Below are 13,709 nucleotides of genomic sequence, written 5' to 3' on the forward strand. Positions count from 1 at the left end.
TGCTTGCAGTGTCTTCTGTAGATTTCAGCCCCCCACTCCCCCCACCAGTAGAAACAATCTTTTACCTTTTCAAAATCTGAAAAATATTTCTGCAGTTCATTATATTTTTCCACATATTTTCTTTTTTTATTTACTTGTTTATTACATTTATAAACATAAAAAAACAACCATAAATCAAACATCAACATAAGACTAAACACTCCTACATCTAAGTTCACCACAATAAGAGAACCCAACAGATTTGACATAAGAAAGTGATTTCAAGAAGCCATCAAGCATGGTGCATATTAATGCAATCTTACAGTTCCAAAAATCTACCCCAGATTTGTTCAAATAAGTTCAATTTCTTGTCTCTGCTAAGAATAATTTTCTCCAATCTTGACACCTGTTTTAGGTCAATCAAACATTCGGAAACAGTTGGTCTTTCCTCACATTTCCACTTCCTCAGAATTATTTTTTTTGCTGAGTTCGCCACCCTGAAAACCCAGAATCTTTGTGGGTAGGAGATTTTCCACATATTTTCAAACCACCTTCTGGCCAGTCTTTCATTTCACCAGCACCCCACAAACAGCGGGAGTGACGAAACAGGGCCTCAATGGACCGTTGCTTGCAAGCAGTGTGAGGGCATTCCATGTTTTTCACAATAACCCCATGTCAATTGTAATTAGCTCAGACCGGGCTTATTTTTCTTTGCATTCTGGGGCTTGTAGTCTTGCATTTTTAATCGTGAAAAAGCACATCCACCAGTAGCCAGATGGAGATTACAAAGAATGGTGTATGTGGAGTACTCTTTCATTACATGCACATCTGAGGATCACTGAGGCAAAAAGGGGTGTAGCATGTTCTCTCTCACTTATACGTACCTGCCACAGAGGAGCAGGAAGACCCCACGCCCTGTAAGGAGCGGGCAACGAAAAGCAAGGTGTAGCTTCCGGAGAAGGCAAACACTGTGGAAAGAGTAAAAGTCATGTTAAAATAGGAATACCCAAATTATCCTTTCCATATTGTGCCCCTTCTATAAATGTGCCCTTCTCAAGGAGCGCGGTGGCGGACCTTGCAGTATCTAACTCAGAGTTTCTGTCAACCAATCGTTATTGTTCCTTGTTTAATCACAGTCCCTATAACTATGTGCACACTTCAAACAGTTACCCCCATAAACCAGATACACATAAAAACAAAACACTGGGGAAACACAGTCAAGCACATGCCACAGGTCTATGGGCCTCTTTATGATTTTGTCAGTAAATCCACGGTATATCTGCAAAAGTCCCGAAAAACTCATTTACTGCTACTGTCATTTGGTCCCATGAGCTTACCACAGGATTACAAGTGGTGGAAGGGCAATGTAAATAAATCCCCATTGGCCGCAGGACTCCATGGGGATCTTGGCAGAATTACTGCGAGCTGTAATCCAGCACCACTACTCCACCATTTCAAGGCCAAACTTGGAATTCAGTGGTGCAGTACAATTGGTGACAATTCCATTTCCGCCCAAAAAAGTGGCAGCTATTCCAGCGCAGTGCCAAACTTGTAATGAGGCCTATATGTGTTAGGGGTGTTTGATTATGTGTTTGTTGAAGAGGTTGCTCCTTAGTGCTTTTTAGACTTGCAGCAGAGCCAGTGCCAGCCTTATGTGTCGTGGGAGGGGTGAAGGGGGTCATTGCAGAGCCCGGAGCTGTCGGCATATGGTCTGTCTCGTGGCTGTATCTTTGAATTTCCAAAATTCAGATGCTGGGATTTCCTGTACACCTGAGATGACTGATTCCTCTACAAGGTGCAGTGGAGCTTTGATAGTGATGGCTTTGAGCAACCCTCACTGGTTCCTCTTTCGGCACACATCAACTTGAAGCAAGTGCCTTCAAGTTGTTGCTTGTCCGAAGGAGGAACGAGTGAGGGTCCATCATGGTTAGGCAATGTGGCAGTATTGCCTGAGTCTTTTGATTAACCTTGACACGGGTAGTGTAGTTCAGTTGCAACGTGCTCGCTCATCTTGGAAGCTAGACGACACAGAGCAACACAGGTTCGAATCCTGGGTCCGTGCTTAGAAACCTCTTCGGTATTAAGCATGTTATAAAAAAAACAATTATAATTATAATAACCTTGCTGCGGGGCATATGATGCTTTTCAGGAGAAGTAGCGTGACACCGGGGAGCCAGCTATGATCAAATACTGAAGAGCATTGGGAGAATTGGTGTACTTTCAGAGCATTCTAAAACCATTTTCAAAAGTAGACTTCTACTTGAACGGTATGAGATGGAAACGCCGGGTTCTCAACTGCGTGACCACTCAACAAGCCCAAAGGTACAATGTGTCTGCTTGATGTCTACAATTCCTCAGGTTAATGAAACCTGCTTCAAAATGAAAAGCAGTCAATAAGCCACATCAACAGCATAGCCACAATAGACTTACAAGGCGGGACAGTCCCTATATGTCAATATCCAAGTTCACATTTAAACCAATTAGAAACATCTGTATCAAACACAACCAATTAGATAGAAGAGTTTATAAGATGCAACCAGGACATGGGCCATGGATTTATGTAGGTGAGCGAGGAATCTTACTTTGACCATGGTTCTGACGTCCATTTCTGGGGTGGGGGGATTATTTTGCAAAGTAGAACAACCTGGATACACACAGTCTATGCTTTCATGGCAACGGGTAATGTGAAGGATACTCACTACCAGTGATGTAGCCGAGTGAACCACAATATAATAATATGGCGTTGAGACATTCTTCAATCTGGGTTCACCCCTAGTTATTGCCAACGAGGATGAATTGTGTACCTGTTGGGTTAAGGCTGAGATGAAGAGTAGACATGTTTTTTTGGGACAGGGGAGACCATCTCTGACCATGTGGATGTCAGTTATAGAAGAAGCTTTAGATAGAACTATGGACATCCGTGTGCTGTCTATAAGGATGTCAGGTTGGAAGAAGATTCTCTTCTAGCACAGCTGGGCCTGCCTGCGCTGGTCATTGCTGAAGAGCTCTGCAGCATGCTAACTGTAACCACATTCTTAAGCCTGTTGAACACGTAACCAAATTCGTAAGCTGTTCTCACGTAACCATTTGCTTAAGCATGCATTACCTGTAACCATATTCGTTTTTTTATGCGCCCAGATGCCCGAGGGTTTGGTGCGCAATACAAATGTAATAATAAATAAATATATGCTGGACAGTGGTGTCCGCTAGCATGTCCAGCTCGGGCTCAAAGAAGTGTGGCTTCCGCTTTCGGGTCTCACAGACTTTAGATGTCATGCTCCGAGTGGAGCTCGTCTGGTCAGGAGGGGTGGATGTCACCTGTGCTTTGAGGATTGCAATGGATTGTGTTTTTTAATGGCTGCCAGTCTATTTTCTGTTCCGGCGATCGCTTTCTTTCCAGTCATGGTAATTGCGGGACCGCTGTTTCCGGTGCCAGTGGGTCTGGGAACGTGTTGCCGGATTCGGAGGCTCTGGCACAGAGGACGACGGTGTTGACAGTTTTTGAGTATTTAGATTGTGTTTCCGTGATGCCGGTACTGCTGTTTCCAGCATGCCAGAATAAGTGTGCACCACAACACGTAATCCTCCAGTGATTCTGGCATCATGGGTTGCTGAAAACAGTGGCACCGGCATGGCGGAAACTGGGATTACTTACTGGCATACTTGTAATGAGGCCCACTGACTAATTTATCTGTGAGCACTTGATGGATCCATTACAGGATATGAAAATCTGAGATGCTTCCGGCTAAAACTGCAGTTAATTACCCAATCTCGTGCCCAGCAGCAGGAGACCAGAGTGGGAAGAGACTCGGGGATCAGTCTCAACTCAATGTTTTGATGGTTGCAGCCTGTTTAATTCAGTGTGGTCTGGTGGAAAGTTGAGAACATTTTGTGGGCATTGATACAAGGGTGATTGTGTTCAGTCTGGATGCTGAAATCAGAGCTGAAACATTGAACCCTACATTCTCGAATTCACAGTCCTTCAAAGCATTTTACACCAAGGCAAGACAAAAAAGCACGCAATGCCAATCATAGACACGGCTACTTGAGATTTCCTACAGTGTGGAGCCGGTCTAAGCAGCACAACTGGCCAAATCATGCCTGCAACACTCTTTAACTAAATGCAGTCAAGCAGTTTCATGCCGGACACACATTATCATTTTAAGAAAGTGTGTTTAGCACTGATGCTTTCAGGTACCCAATGTTCTCTGTTGGGTACAAGCGGGCCAAGCAACCTTCACTAAGTTGTCAAACTCCTGGAAGAGTTGCCGTCACATCTAACAGGAGGGATTACCTCTTCATGGGACGGGCTCACTGACATTGCTGATACTTCAGGTGTGTGACAACCTTGCTGTGTAAATCCCTGCGTGTTGGGTATGCATGCCGCTGGAAGGTAAGCATCTTCTGCAAATGAGTGCATTTCATTCTGTGCATTGTCCCACTCTGACTGCAATGACCTACTGATAATTGTACCGCAGACTTACTGATGGTCGACAGGAACATGATGCAGAAGCCGGCAAACATTGGAAGCTGGTAGCCAACCCTGAGGAAAGAAGAAAACACAAAGAAATAAGTGTTGCTTCGATGCTGTCATGTGCCTCACAAATCACAAATCGTCTATCTGCACCCACCAATTCTTCAACATATACTGCCTCCTTACGAGTGCGGTGGTAATTTGGTGGTAAATCCGCCTCATTACAACTAAAATCGTTCACTGTTACCACCACTCGGTCCCGTGGGTTTACCACAGGATTTTAAGTCTTGGTAGGGCGGATGATTCCCCATTTCTGGAGTCTATAGGACTCCATGGGGATTTTCAAAGATTTACCGCGAGCAGCAGTTTCGCTGCATTAAATCTGCTGATTTTTGGAGGAAAAGTGGGGGACTTACCGCCACCAGAAGCTGGAGGTAAATCCTCCACTTTTCCTCCAAACTCAGAATTCGGTGAGGCAGTAAAAATGGTGGCAATTCTTTCACCCCCTAAAAAATGGTGACACTGTAATTACCGCCATCAGTTTACTGCACCACTGAACTGGTAATGATGCCGTAGATATTTCTATTGCAGCTGGGACTGAGCTAGTCGTTTCTCCGCAGTGCAAGCCTAATGATGGTTCATTGGGAAATACTCACTGACACAGAAATATGGCATATCGTTTTGCACACATATTTCACAAGTACTCCTCAGACAACACCGCCATCCATATTTAAAGGGCTGCTGACTTCTGTTATGAGAAACTTTAAGCTTACACTCGGAACTATTGAAGAGCAAATGCTTTCATATTTCTTGACTTAAATCTTAATAACGACATGTACCCACCCTCTTGCGGTGGATATAAAAAAATGAAAAAAGAAGAAAAGGATCCCGGCGCGTCGGAGATCTTAGAAAATGGCAGAAAAAACAATTAGAGTAAAGGACTTTCATGCATGATCACGGGAGTGATCCTTTGCTGTAAAAAAGGGTAAAAGAACAAATTGCTTACCCATGGTAATGCTCATTCTGCTGGTTGTTCCTCCCACTGATTCCTCATCTTTGATATAACGATATCCTGCTTGCAGCTTTGGAAAAAATGTCAACAGAAGAGGTTGCTTTACGTGTCGAGTCAATGTCCCTCAGAGGTTTCCATTCCGGTGCGCAGAGGTGATGTCGACAATGGTATAAATAACACGCACTGTGCCCCTTTGCCTCAATTCTAGTTTTTCCCTCTTTCTGCACAGATGATTTGAGGATTACAAAACCCTGCATGGGTGTTCATAAGAAGAGACTTTTATAAAAAAAATCCCTCACAGTCAGAGGGGTTGGCTGGGAGGGCGAGGAGGAATGCGTCGGAGGAACATCCAGTAGAAATAAAATTACCATAGGTAAGTAATTTTTTTCTTCTAATGGATTGTGTCCTCCCTCGGATTCCTCATCTTTGATAGTCTCTCATAGCAGTAGACTTTTCTTACTGGTTTATATTGTGTAAAATAACTTCCCAAACCTGGCGTCCTGACCCGACAAGGTGTTCAGACAGTAATGTTTTGAAAAGGTGTGTATCGAAGACCAAGTTGCAGCATTACAGATGTCCTGCACTGGTAATCCTCTTTGCAGGGCTGCAGTCGTAGCCACTCCTCTGGTCGAATGAGCCGTTAGATTTTCAGGGACATCTTTCCCAGCTATAGAATAACATTTGAAATACACAGAATGATACAACGTGACAAAGTTTGTTTAGTCACAGCCTGTCGTAGTTTGTGTCCAGTATAACTAACACAGCCTGACATTTGTCAATCTGGAAAAATAAATACTTAGAGCCCTATTAGGGTCTGGTCCATGCACACTCTCTTCCTCCTTGGAAGGATGAGGAGGTGAATAAAATGCTGGCAATGACATTTATTTTTTCAGATGGAATTCGAACACAACCTTAGGAAGGAAGGAGGAAAAAAACCCTTGAAACGACCTTTTCCCTCGTAAATATAGTGAAAGGAGGTTTACATGATAGAGCTTGTAGCTAACTCTGTGAGCAGAAATTATGGCTACTATAAAGATTGTTTTGAAAGTTAATAACCTGAGCGGACAGGACTTGAGAGGTTCAAGTGGAGCTTCCATCACACATGTCAGTATCAAGTTTCGATCCCAAGCCGGGACTATGAAAGGGGCCGGTGGGAATATATTTGTCAGTCCCTTGGATATTTTAAAATAGGAGCCTTTAAAGATCGAGAAGTCTGCCAGGTAACCCTTGACAGCAGCCAGCTGTAGACCCTGATGGGCCAGGTGTATCAAAAGAGAAAGCACTGCAAGTGAAAGGATTAATATCTTTAGCTCTACACCAGCTGCAAAATGTGTTCCAATGGCAACGGTATAGTGCTTTTGTACTAGGTCTTCTGGCCTCCATCAAGTCTTCCGAGAGTTCCCAATCTTTGTATCTTAACCTCCCAGAAACCAGGTGTGAAGATTCAGATTTCTGATTTCTAGGCAAAGAAAATGTCCTCCCTCTTGTGAAAGTAGGCCCACTCTCTGGGGAAGATGGAATGGAGGGCAGATGGACATGTCTAAAAGTTCTGGGTACCATGTCCTGCTGACCCAATATGGAACAATCAGGATCATGGACATCCTGAACTTCTTCAACCTACTGATAGTTGAGGAAAGGTGGGGACTGCTGGAAACACGTACCGGAGTCAAAATTACATGTCCATCACAAACACATCTCCTAGAGCTCCTGTCTGAGGAAATTCGCTGGATAGGAAGAGGTCACATTTCCTGTTGACACTGGATGTAAACAGATCCACTTGAGGGTTTCCCCAAAGAGCTCAGGAAGTCCTTCTAGAGATCTTTGCCAACTCCCACTTGTGGGAGACTGTTCTCTGCCTACTCAAAGCATCCGCCATCGCGTTCTCTTCTCCGGTAGGCAAACTGACAAAAGAGACTTTCCATTTTGTAGCACCCAAAACTAGAGCTACATTGCCTCCCTGCACAGTGGTAGTGACCCTACACCTCCTCTCGTTTTCAGGTTATGCATTGCCCCTGTGTTGTCTGTCATTATCGGAGCGTTCTTACCCTCTATGGAGTGCAAAAAGGCCATCAGCGCCAGTCTGATCGCCCTCAGCTCGAAATGTTTTAAGTGTAGTCTTGATTCTGATGTGGACCAAAGTCCGCTGATCGTGAAATCACTCATGTGAGATCCCCATCCTGTGAGGGAAGAACTTGTGACTTCTGTTATCTGCCTGAGAATTGTGACCATTGGGATCTGAGGGCCCACTGGACGTACCTTATCTTTAGGCAGGCTTCTGGGATCAGGAAAATGCAAGATGCCATGAGGTCGAGCAACCTCAGAAAGTCGAATGCCGGAAGATATTGGGCATTCTGAATTCTTGACACCATCTGCAAGATATGTTGAGACCTCAGCTCAGGAGGCAAAGTTTTCCCTGAGGAGGACAGCAAGAGTAGTGCCAGGTTTTTGCCAGTTCTGCAGGATGGTGTTTTTGAGTGCTGAATGGAAAGACAACACAGGTTATTTTAGAGGGCCTTTATGAAGGATATCTGTGAGGTCATCCTGAATTATATCCTTTGCAGGAAGTTCCCAACCCAAATACTCAATGATCCTGTCCATAACTGTCCTGTGTACAGCACTTGGAGGAGCAGTTATTTCTGGGGAGACACATTCCACTTTAGGCTTCTTTCAGGCAAGTAGACAAGTCCTCCAAATGAGATTCCTCTGAAATTAGCTCTTCAGGGATATTAGGTGTGACAAAACATTGGCACCTGAAAGGCACAATGTCATCATCTTCCTCGAAGATTGATCCGAAAGACTTAAAACGTCATTCTTCGATGGTGGCTTAAAACCTGAAGTTGGATCTAAGGTTGTCGTCAATGGCTTTGATTTTGAGTCCTTCTATAATGAAGATAGTGAAGGCTTTGGCTTTGATGCACTCCCTGTGGTCAACACTGTCGACGCTACTGAAGTAGGCATCTCAGCAGCCTTCTGACCCCATCTTTTGGGCAGGTGGGTCAGAGCCTTCAATGGTTCCCTACTGGCGTTTGAGAGCATGTGGGATTGTTAGCCTTTTTCAGCTCTTTTGAGGGACCGGGAGGGGCTGCCTTTGAAAAGACATCCATCATTTTCTGACTGAAATGTTCCCAATATGCTGCTGGGGCAGACTTATTTGGGAAATGTACCTGTCTCTTGTCAGGCGGGGAATCTGAAAAAAAAAAAAAACGCTAGCTTCTCTTTGATCTTTTTCATGAAGATGAAGAGAGAATGACTCAAATTGCTCCTAGACCTTGACCGCTTTGAGAGTTTGGAGAGTTTTTGGGCCTTCCAACCACCTGCTCTTCAAAGGAGTAGTGGATGGATATTTTGAGATCAATTTATCTAGGGCGAGTTTTGTCTTACCCTTTTCCAAGGCCTTGTTGGTCATCGACTGGCAGAAGCCGCACTCAATGATCTTGTGCTCCTCCCCAAGGCACCAGAGGCATATCCTGTGCGGATCTGTGATCAACATCTTTGAGTCACAGTCTGCACACTTCTTAAAACCTGTCTTTGGAGTAGACATACTCAGAAGATCTCAAAGATATGTGTAGAAGAATCGCTGAGGTGAGTCGAAATTGTTCAAGAGCATGCAGCGCATGTGGAAAAATTGAACTGAGGCAACGGGCACTGTGCTTGCTATTTATACCATTGTCGACGTCACATCTGCGCGTGGGAATGGGAACCATTGTGGGACATCGACTCAACACCACACAGTGCTGCTGCTGTCAAAACAAATTTCCGAACCTGCAAGCAGTATGTTGGCATATCAAAGATGAGTAATCTATGGGATGACACAATCCATTAGAAACACTGTTACTCTGTGCACGCGGAGCGCCATGGCTATAACGGTTTCTCAACCCTCTAGAATGAGGGTTGAGTGGCGCTCCACTCAGCGCCCATCACCGCTGCTGCTCAGACCTGAATAGATGTGCTCCCCTGACAAGCAAGGGAGTGCCCAAAACCGCCATTTCCTCACCGGCATCCTTCCAGTGTCTGCCTGGCCCTCAGGCACTCTAAGTACCGGGGATCCCCACAGCGTCCAATATTCCAGCCCTCCCTGGCTGTATAAAAAAAATTAACAGGCAGCCCACCAGGACTCCCCATGGGCCACACCGGAGCAGATGTGGCCCAGGTTGTGTAGAGTTGTAGGAATTCCCCCCCCCCACCCCCAACACTGCATCGGATTGCCGGGCTGCACCTTGAAAACGCAGCCCAGCCAGAGCAATGACATTGGAACCCCCCCACCCCCGCACACAGCTGCTGCCTGCCACTCCAAGAACTGCTTGCCTGCCAGAGCCAACACTCCAACAGAAGAGCAACAAGGACTTTGGGATAGCCCTGGCCAGATGTCTCCGAGGTAAGTACTCTGCACATATTTCTTAAAGGCTTTTTACATTTTTAAAGAACTGTTAAAATAACTTTTTGTTTTTTGAAGGATTATATAGTGTCTTGTGTTTTCCCCCTTTTTTACAAAAGTCTTTAAAAACCCTGCTGGTGTACTGGAAGACAGGATAAGTGAAACTAATCAACAAATAAAGAACCGTGCACCAGCATGCCTTTGTCTGCATTTCCTTTCGTGTACCAGTTATTCTCTTGGGAGGATAGCTCAAGGGCAACGCGCTCACCTTGGAAACAAGATGATGTGGAGCAACGCACGTTCGATCCACGGGTCCACCCTTAGAAACCTCTGTGTATTTAGCGCGTTATGAGTAACCAATTATAATTATAACCCAGTGTCTTTCTCCTTAGCGGCATATGGGGGAAAATCCATTCTGCCCTACCTGTTGCCTTTCTGCCCCTTCGACTGAGGGGCTCATCAGGGTGAGTTTGGCCCAACTAAGCGGGGTATGAAACAGGTACGAGGTGGATCAAATGTTCAGTAAAAGTATATAACAATGATATTGTGTGCCTTCCTACACCTGTCTCCCAATAAGGTGTGTGGTACTATCCCCCCACCACACACACATTTGTGTTTAGTTAAAACCCCCTGATAAAAGCCTATAGCAGGCAGGGGGTTGGCCTGGGGATGGTCAGAGGCTATCAAGTGGGTGCATCGTATCACTTTTTCTTTTTTTTCACACTGGCAATCCAACGTGGTTGGTATTTCATTTAGCATGGGTTAGTAAACAGACCCTTTCATAGTTCAGTCACATGAGTGGGCATGTAGGTTTGCAGCAAAAGAAGGAATAGTCTTTTCCCATCTCTTCCTTCATTTACTCAGTGTTTTCCCAAAAGCTACTGGTCTTATCCTCTTTTCCAAGACATATTTCCGAGGATAATGATATTTTGTTTTTATCTTATATGACTGAAAGTGTGACATTGGAATAGGGTTGGAATTCACATCCAAGTGGTGTGGGCACCTAAACAAGCCGAAATCATGTTGATGTGCCATCCCTGCTCGCTAGAGCTCCACAAATCAAAAAACATGTGTACGCATTCTATTAGAAATCTAGCCTCCTTGAGCCAGACTTGCCTCTCAACACAGAGCCCCCTTCCCATATCTTCACCTGAGTGTATCAGAAATGGAAGGCAAGGTCCGAAATGACAAGCTGTGCACCGATTGGCTGGGAAGGATTTCTTTTGGAGAATAGTGCTAGGCTGTCGGCTGCTATTCATTCCCATCTGTAAGAACACCTGTAATCATTTTTATGTGTGATCCTATGCAATTTGCAGGGATTTGAAATTGGCCCTCAGTGGGAAGGGACTGTTTTGCAGGAGAGATATTTGATGTGCACATTAATAACAGTGCATATTAATAACTGTGTTGTTTGTCCTAAATTAAAAGGGAGTCATTTTTCAGGATCAAGGAGCGTGCACCTTTGTAGTCCTTCTTGGCTCATTGAAATGAGTGTACCTGCCCTAGGGCTCCTGTGTTGCCTCTGGACCAAACAGGATGGTGTGTAGAGTGGCCAAGGGGCAGGACCGCAGACTTAAGGAAAAACACCATGCAGCAAAATCCTCCAGCCTACTGAGGTCCATTGGCCCTTGGTCATAGGATCAATTCAGGATTGGTTCTCCTTTGCAGGAGCACGGATAGGTTACTCAAACAAAGATGTTATCTTCGTAGGATCTACTGCAAATCCATCAAGTGACAACACAAGCCTCTGAAATTCAACACACTCCTTTTCAACTGGCACTTTGCCAGCTTGACAGAGAGATGATTAGCCGCTAATCTAACCAAACCTAACGTACATGCCCTGTATCCTGCCAGTATCCAAATAAATTAACGCAACATGATCCAATTGGACACAAGTCGCGCTTTGAAACACTTGTGTATGGGCACGCTATAAACAAAATTTCATAAAAGATCAGAAAAATTAGAGAGCAGGCATATTGCACAACAGAGAACCTATTACACAGACTCAATGGCATTACACAATAACCACAGTGCCAAGAAGCATGCAAAAGGCCGCCTTCCACTAATCGCCTGCCTTAATGTGGTAAGCGCCTTCAAAGTTGAGGTTGGTTAAAATCATCACAACCTTCTCTGATTCTATAATATTATTTATCAACACTAAAGTCTCCCAAATGCACTTGATTGTAATGTTAATTATCTAATGATAGTCTACACGTGTGCCTAATTCAGGAGTCTTCTTCAACAGGAAGAGGAAGGATGCCCCAGCTGGAGACATGGAGGGGACAGTTGACCTATTCTGAAAGTTCTTATGCATATCCCTTCTACGTTTCTGACAATTATTCCTTGAACATTGCATCACTGAATTGGGCTCTAACTTAAAACTCTCTCCAGGGGCTAGACTCTTAACAGGCTTCTAGCATCTAACATCAAATAGTAGGTGCCTAAATGGCAAGTTGGCCACATTAACCACCACTTAACTTTTATTATGGTATTCGAGTATTGCATTACTCTAACGATCCTAGATAATTCTTCTCACAGAATCCTGAACTCATTAGTGCTAAAAGAGTACTCTAGTTGATGTGAGTATTATGCTGGCCTTGTGACCAAGGGATACCAAAGAATCATTAGCAATCTCCGAGACAAGTCTCTCTATGCCCCTCGAAACAACCCCCTAGGGCTTCAGTTGGAATATCCACTGGCCATAAAACCAGAAGCAACAAATACAAAAACAATAAGCCCAATTAACATAGATTTGCATGTCGGTGAGCATCTCAGGTTTGATTGTCGGTGAGCATCTCTGGTTTGCTTGTCGGGGAGCATCTCTGGTTTGCTTGTCGGTGACCATCTCAGGTTTGATCGTTGTTGGGCATCTCTGGTTTGCTTGTCGGTGAGCATCTCTGGTTTGCTTGTCGGTGAGCATCTCAGGTTTGATTGTCGGTGAGCATCTCTGGTTTGCTTGTCGGTGAGCATCTCTGGTTTGTTTGTCGGTGAGCATCTCTGGCTTGCTTGTCGGTGAGCATCTCAGGTTTGATTGTCGTTGGGCATCTCTGGTTTGCTTGTCGTTGGGCATCTCTGGTTTGCTTGTCATTGGGCATCTCTGGCTTGCTTGTCGGTGAGCATCTCTGGTTTGCTTGTCGGTGAGCATCTCTGGTTTGCTTGTCGGTGAGCATCTCAGGTTTGCTTGTCGGTGAGCATCTCTGGTTTGCTTGTCGGTGAGCATCTCTGGTTTGTTTGTCGGTGAGCATCTCTGGCTTGCTTGTCGGTGAGCATCTCAGGTTTGCTTGTCGGTGAGCATCTCTGGTTTGCTTGTCGTTGGGCATCTCTGGCTTTCTTGTCGGTGAGCATCTCTGGTTTGCTTGTCGGTGAGCATCTCTGGTTTGCTTGTCGGTGAGCATCTCAGGTTTGCTTGTCGGTGAGCATCTCTGGTTTGCTTGCCGGTGAGCATCTCTGGTTTGCTTGTCGTTGGGCATCTCTGGTTTGCTTGTCGGTGAGCATCTCTGGTTTGCTTGTCGGGGAGCATCTCTGGTTTGCTTGTCGGTGAGCATCTCAGGTTTGATTGTCGTTGGGCATCTCTGGTTTGCTTGTCGGTGAGCATCTCTGGTTTGCTTGTCGGTGAGCATCTCAGGTTTGATTGTCGGTGAGCATCTCTGGTTTGCTTGTCGGTGAGCATCTCTGGTTTGCTTGTCGGTGAGCATCTCTGGTTTGCTTGTCGGTGAGCATCTCAGGTTTGATTGTCGTTGGGCATCTCTGGTTTGCTTGTCGGTGAGCATCTCTGGTTTGCTTGTCGGTGAGCATCTCTTGTTTGCTTGTCGTTGGGCATCTCTGGTTTGCTTGTCGGTGAGCATCTCTGGTTTGCTTGTCGGTGAGCA

At 45.1% G+C, this 13,709-nt stretch overlaps 1 protein-coding gene across 3 annotated transcripts in view; it reads right to left on the reverse strand.

Annotated features, from left to right (window-relative positions):
- SLC18A2 (solute carrier family 18 member A2) overlaps window positions 1-13,709 on the reverse strand; it is a 563,191-nt gene that overhangs the window by 146,928 nt on the left and 402,554 nt on the right. For all 3 annotated transcript variants that reach the window (XM_069611911.1, XM_069611910.1, XM_069611912.1), the window contains exons 4-5: window positions 4,464-4,522; window positions 864-947 (exon numbers count right to left, since the gene is read on the reverse strand). In XM_069611911.1, coding sequence (XP_069468012.1) covers window positions 864-947; window positions 4,464-4,522 — 143 coding nt within the window. The remainder of the gene's footprint in view (window positions 1-863; window positions 948-4,463; window positions 4,523-13,709) is intronic.

The sequence above is a fragment of the Ambystoma mexicanum genome, chromosome 8 (assembly GCF_040938575.1).
Source record: "Ambystoma mexicanum isolate Mex_15411 chromosome 8, UKY_AmexF1_1, whole genome shotgun sequence".
Lineage (NCBI taxonomy): Eukaryota > Metazoa > Chordata > Amphibia > Caudata > Ambystomatidae > Ambystoma > Ambystoma mexicanum.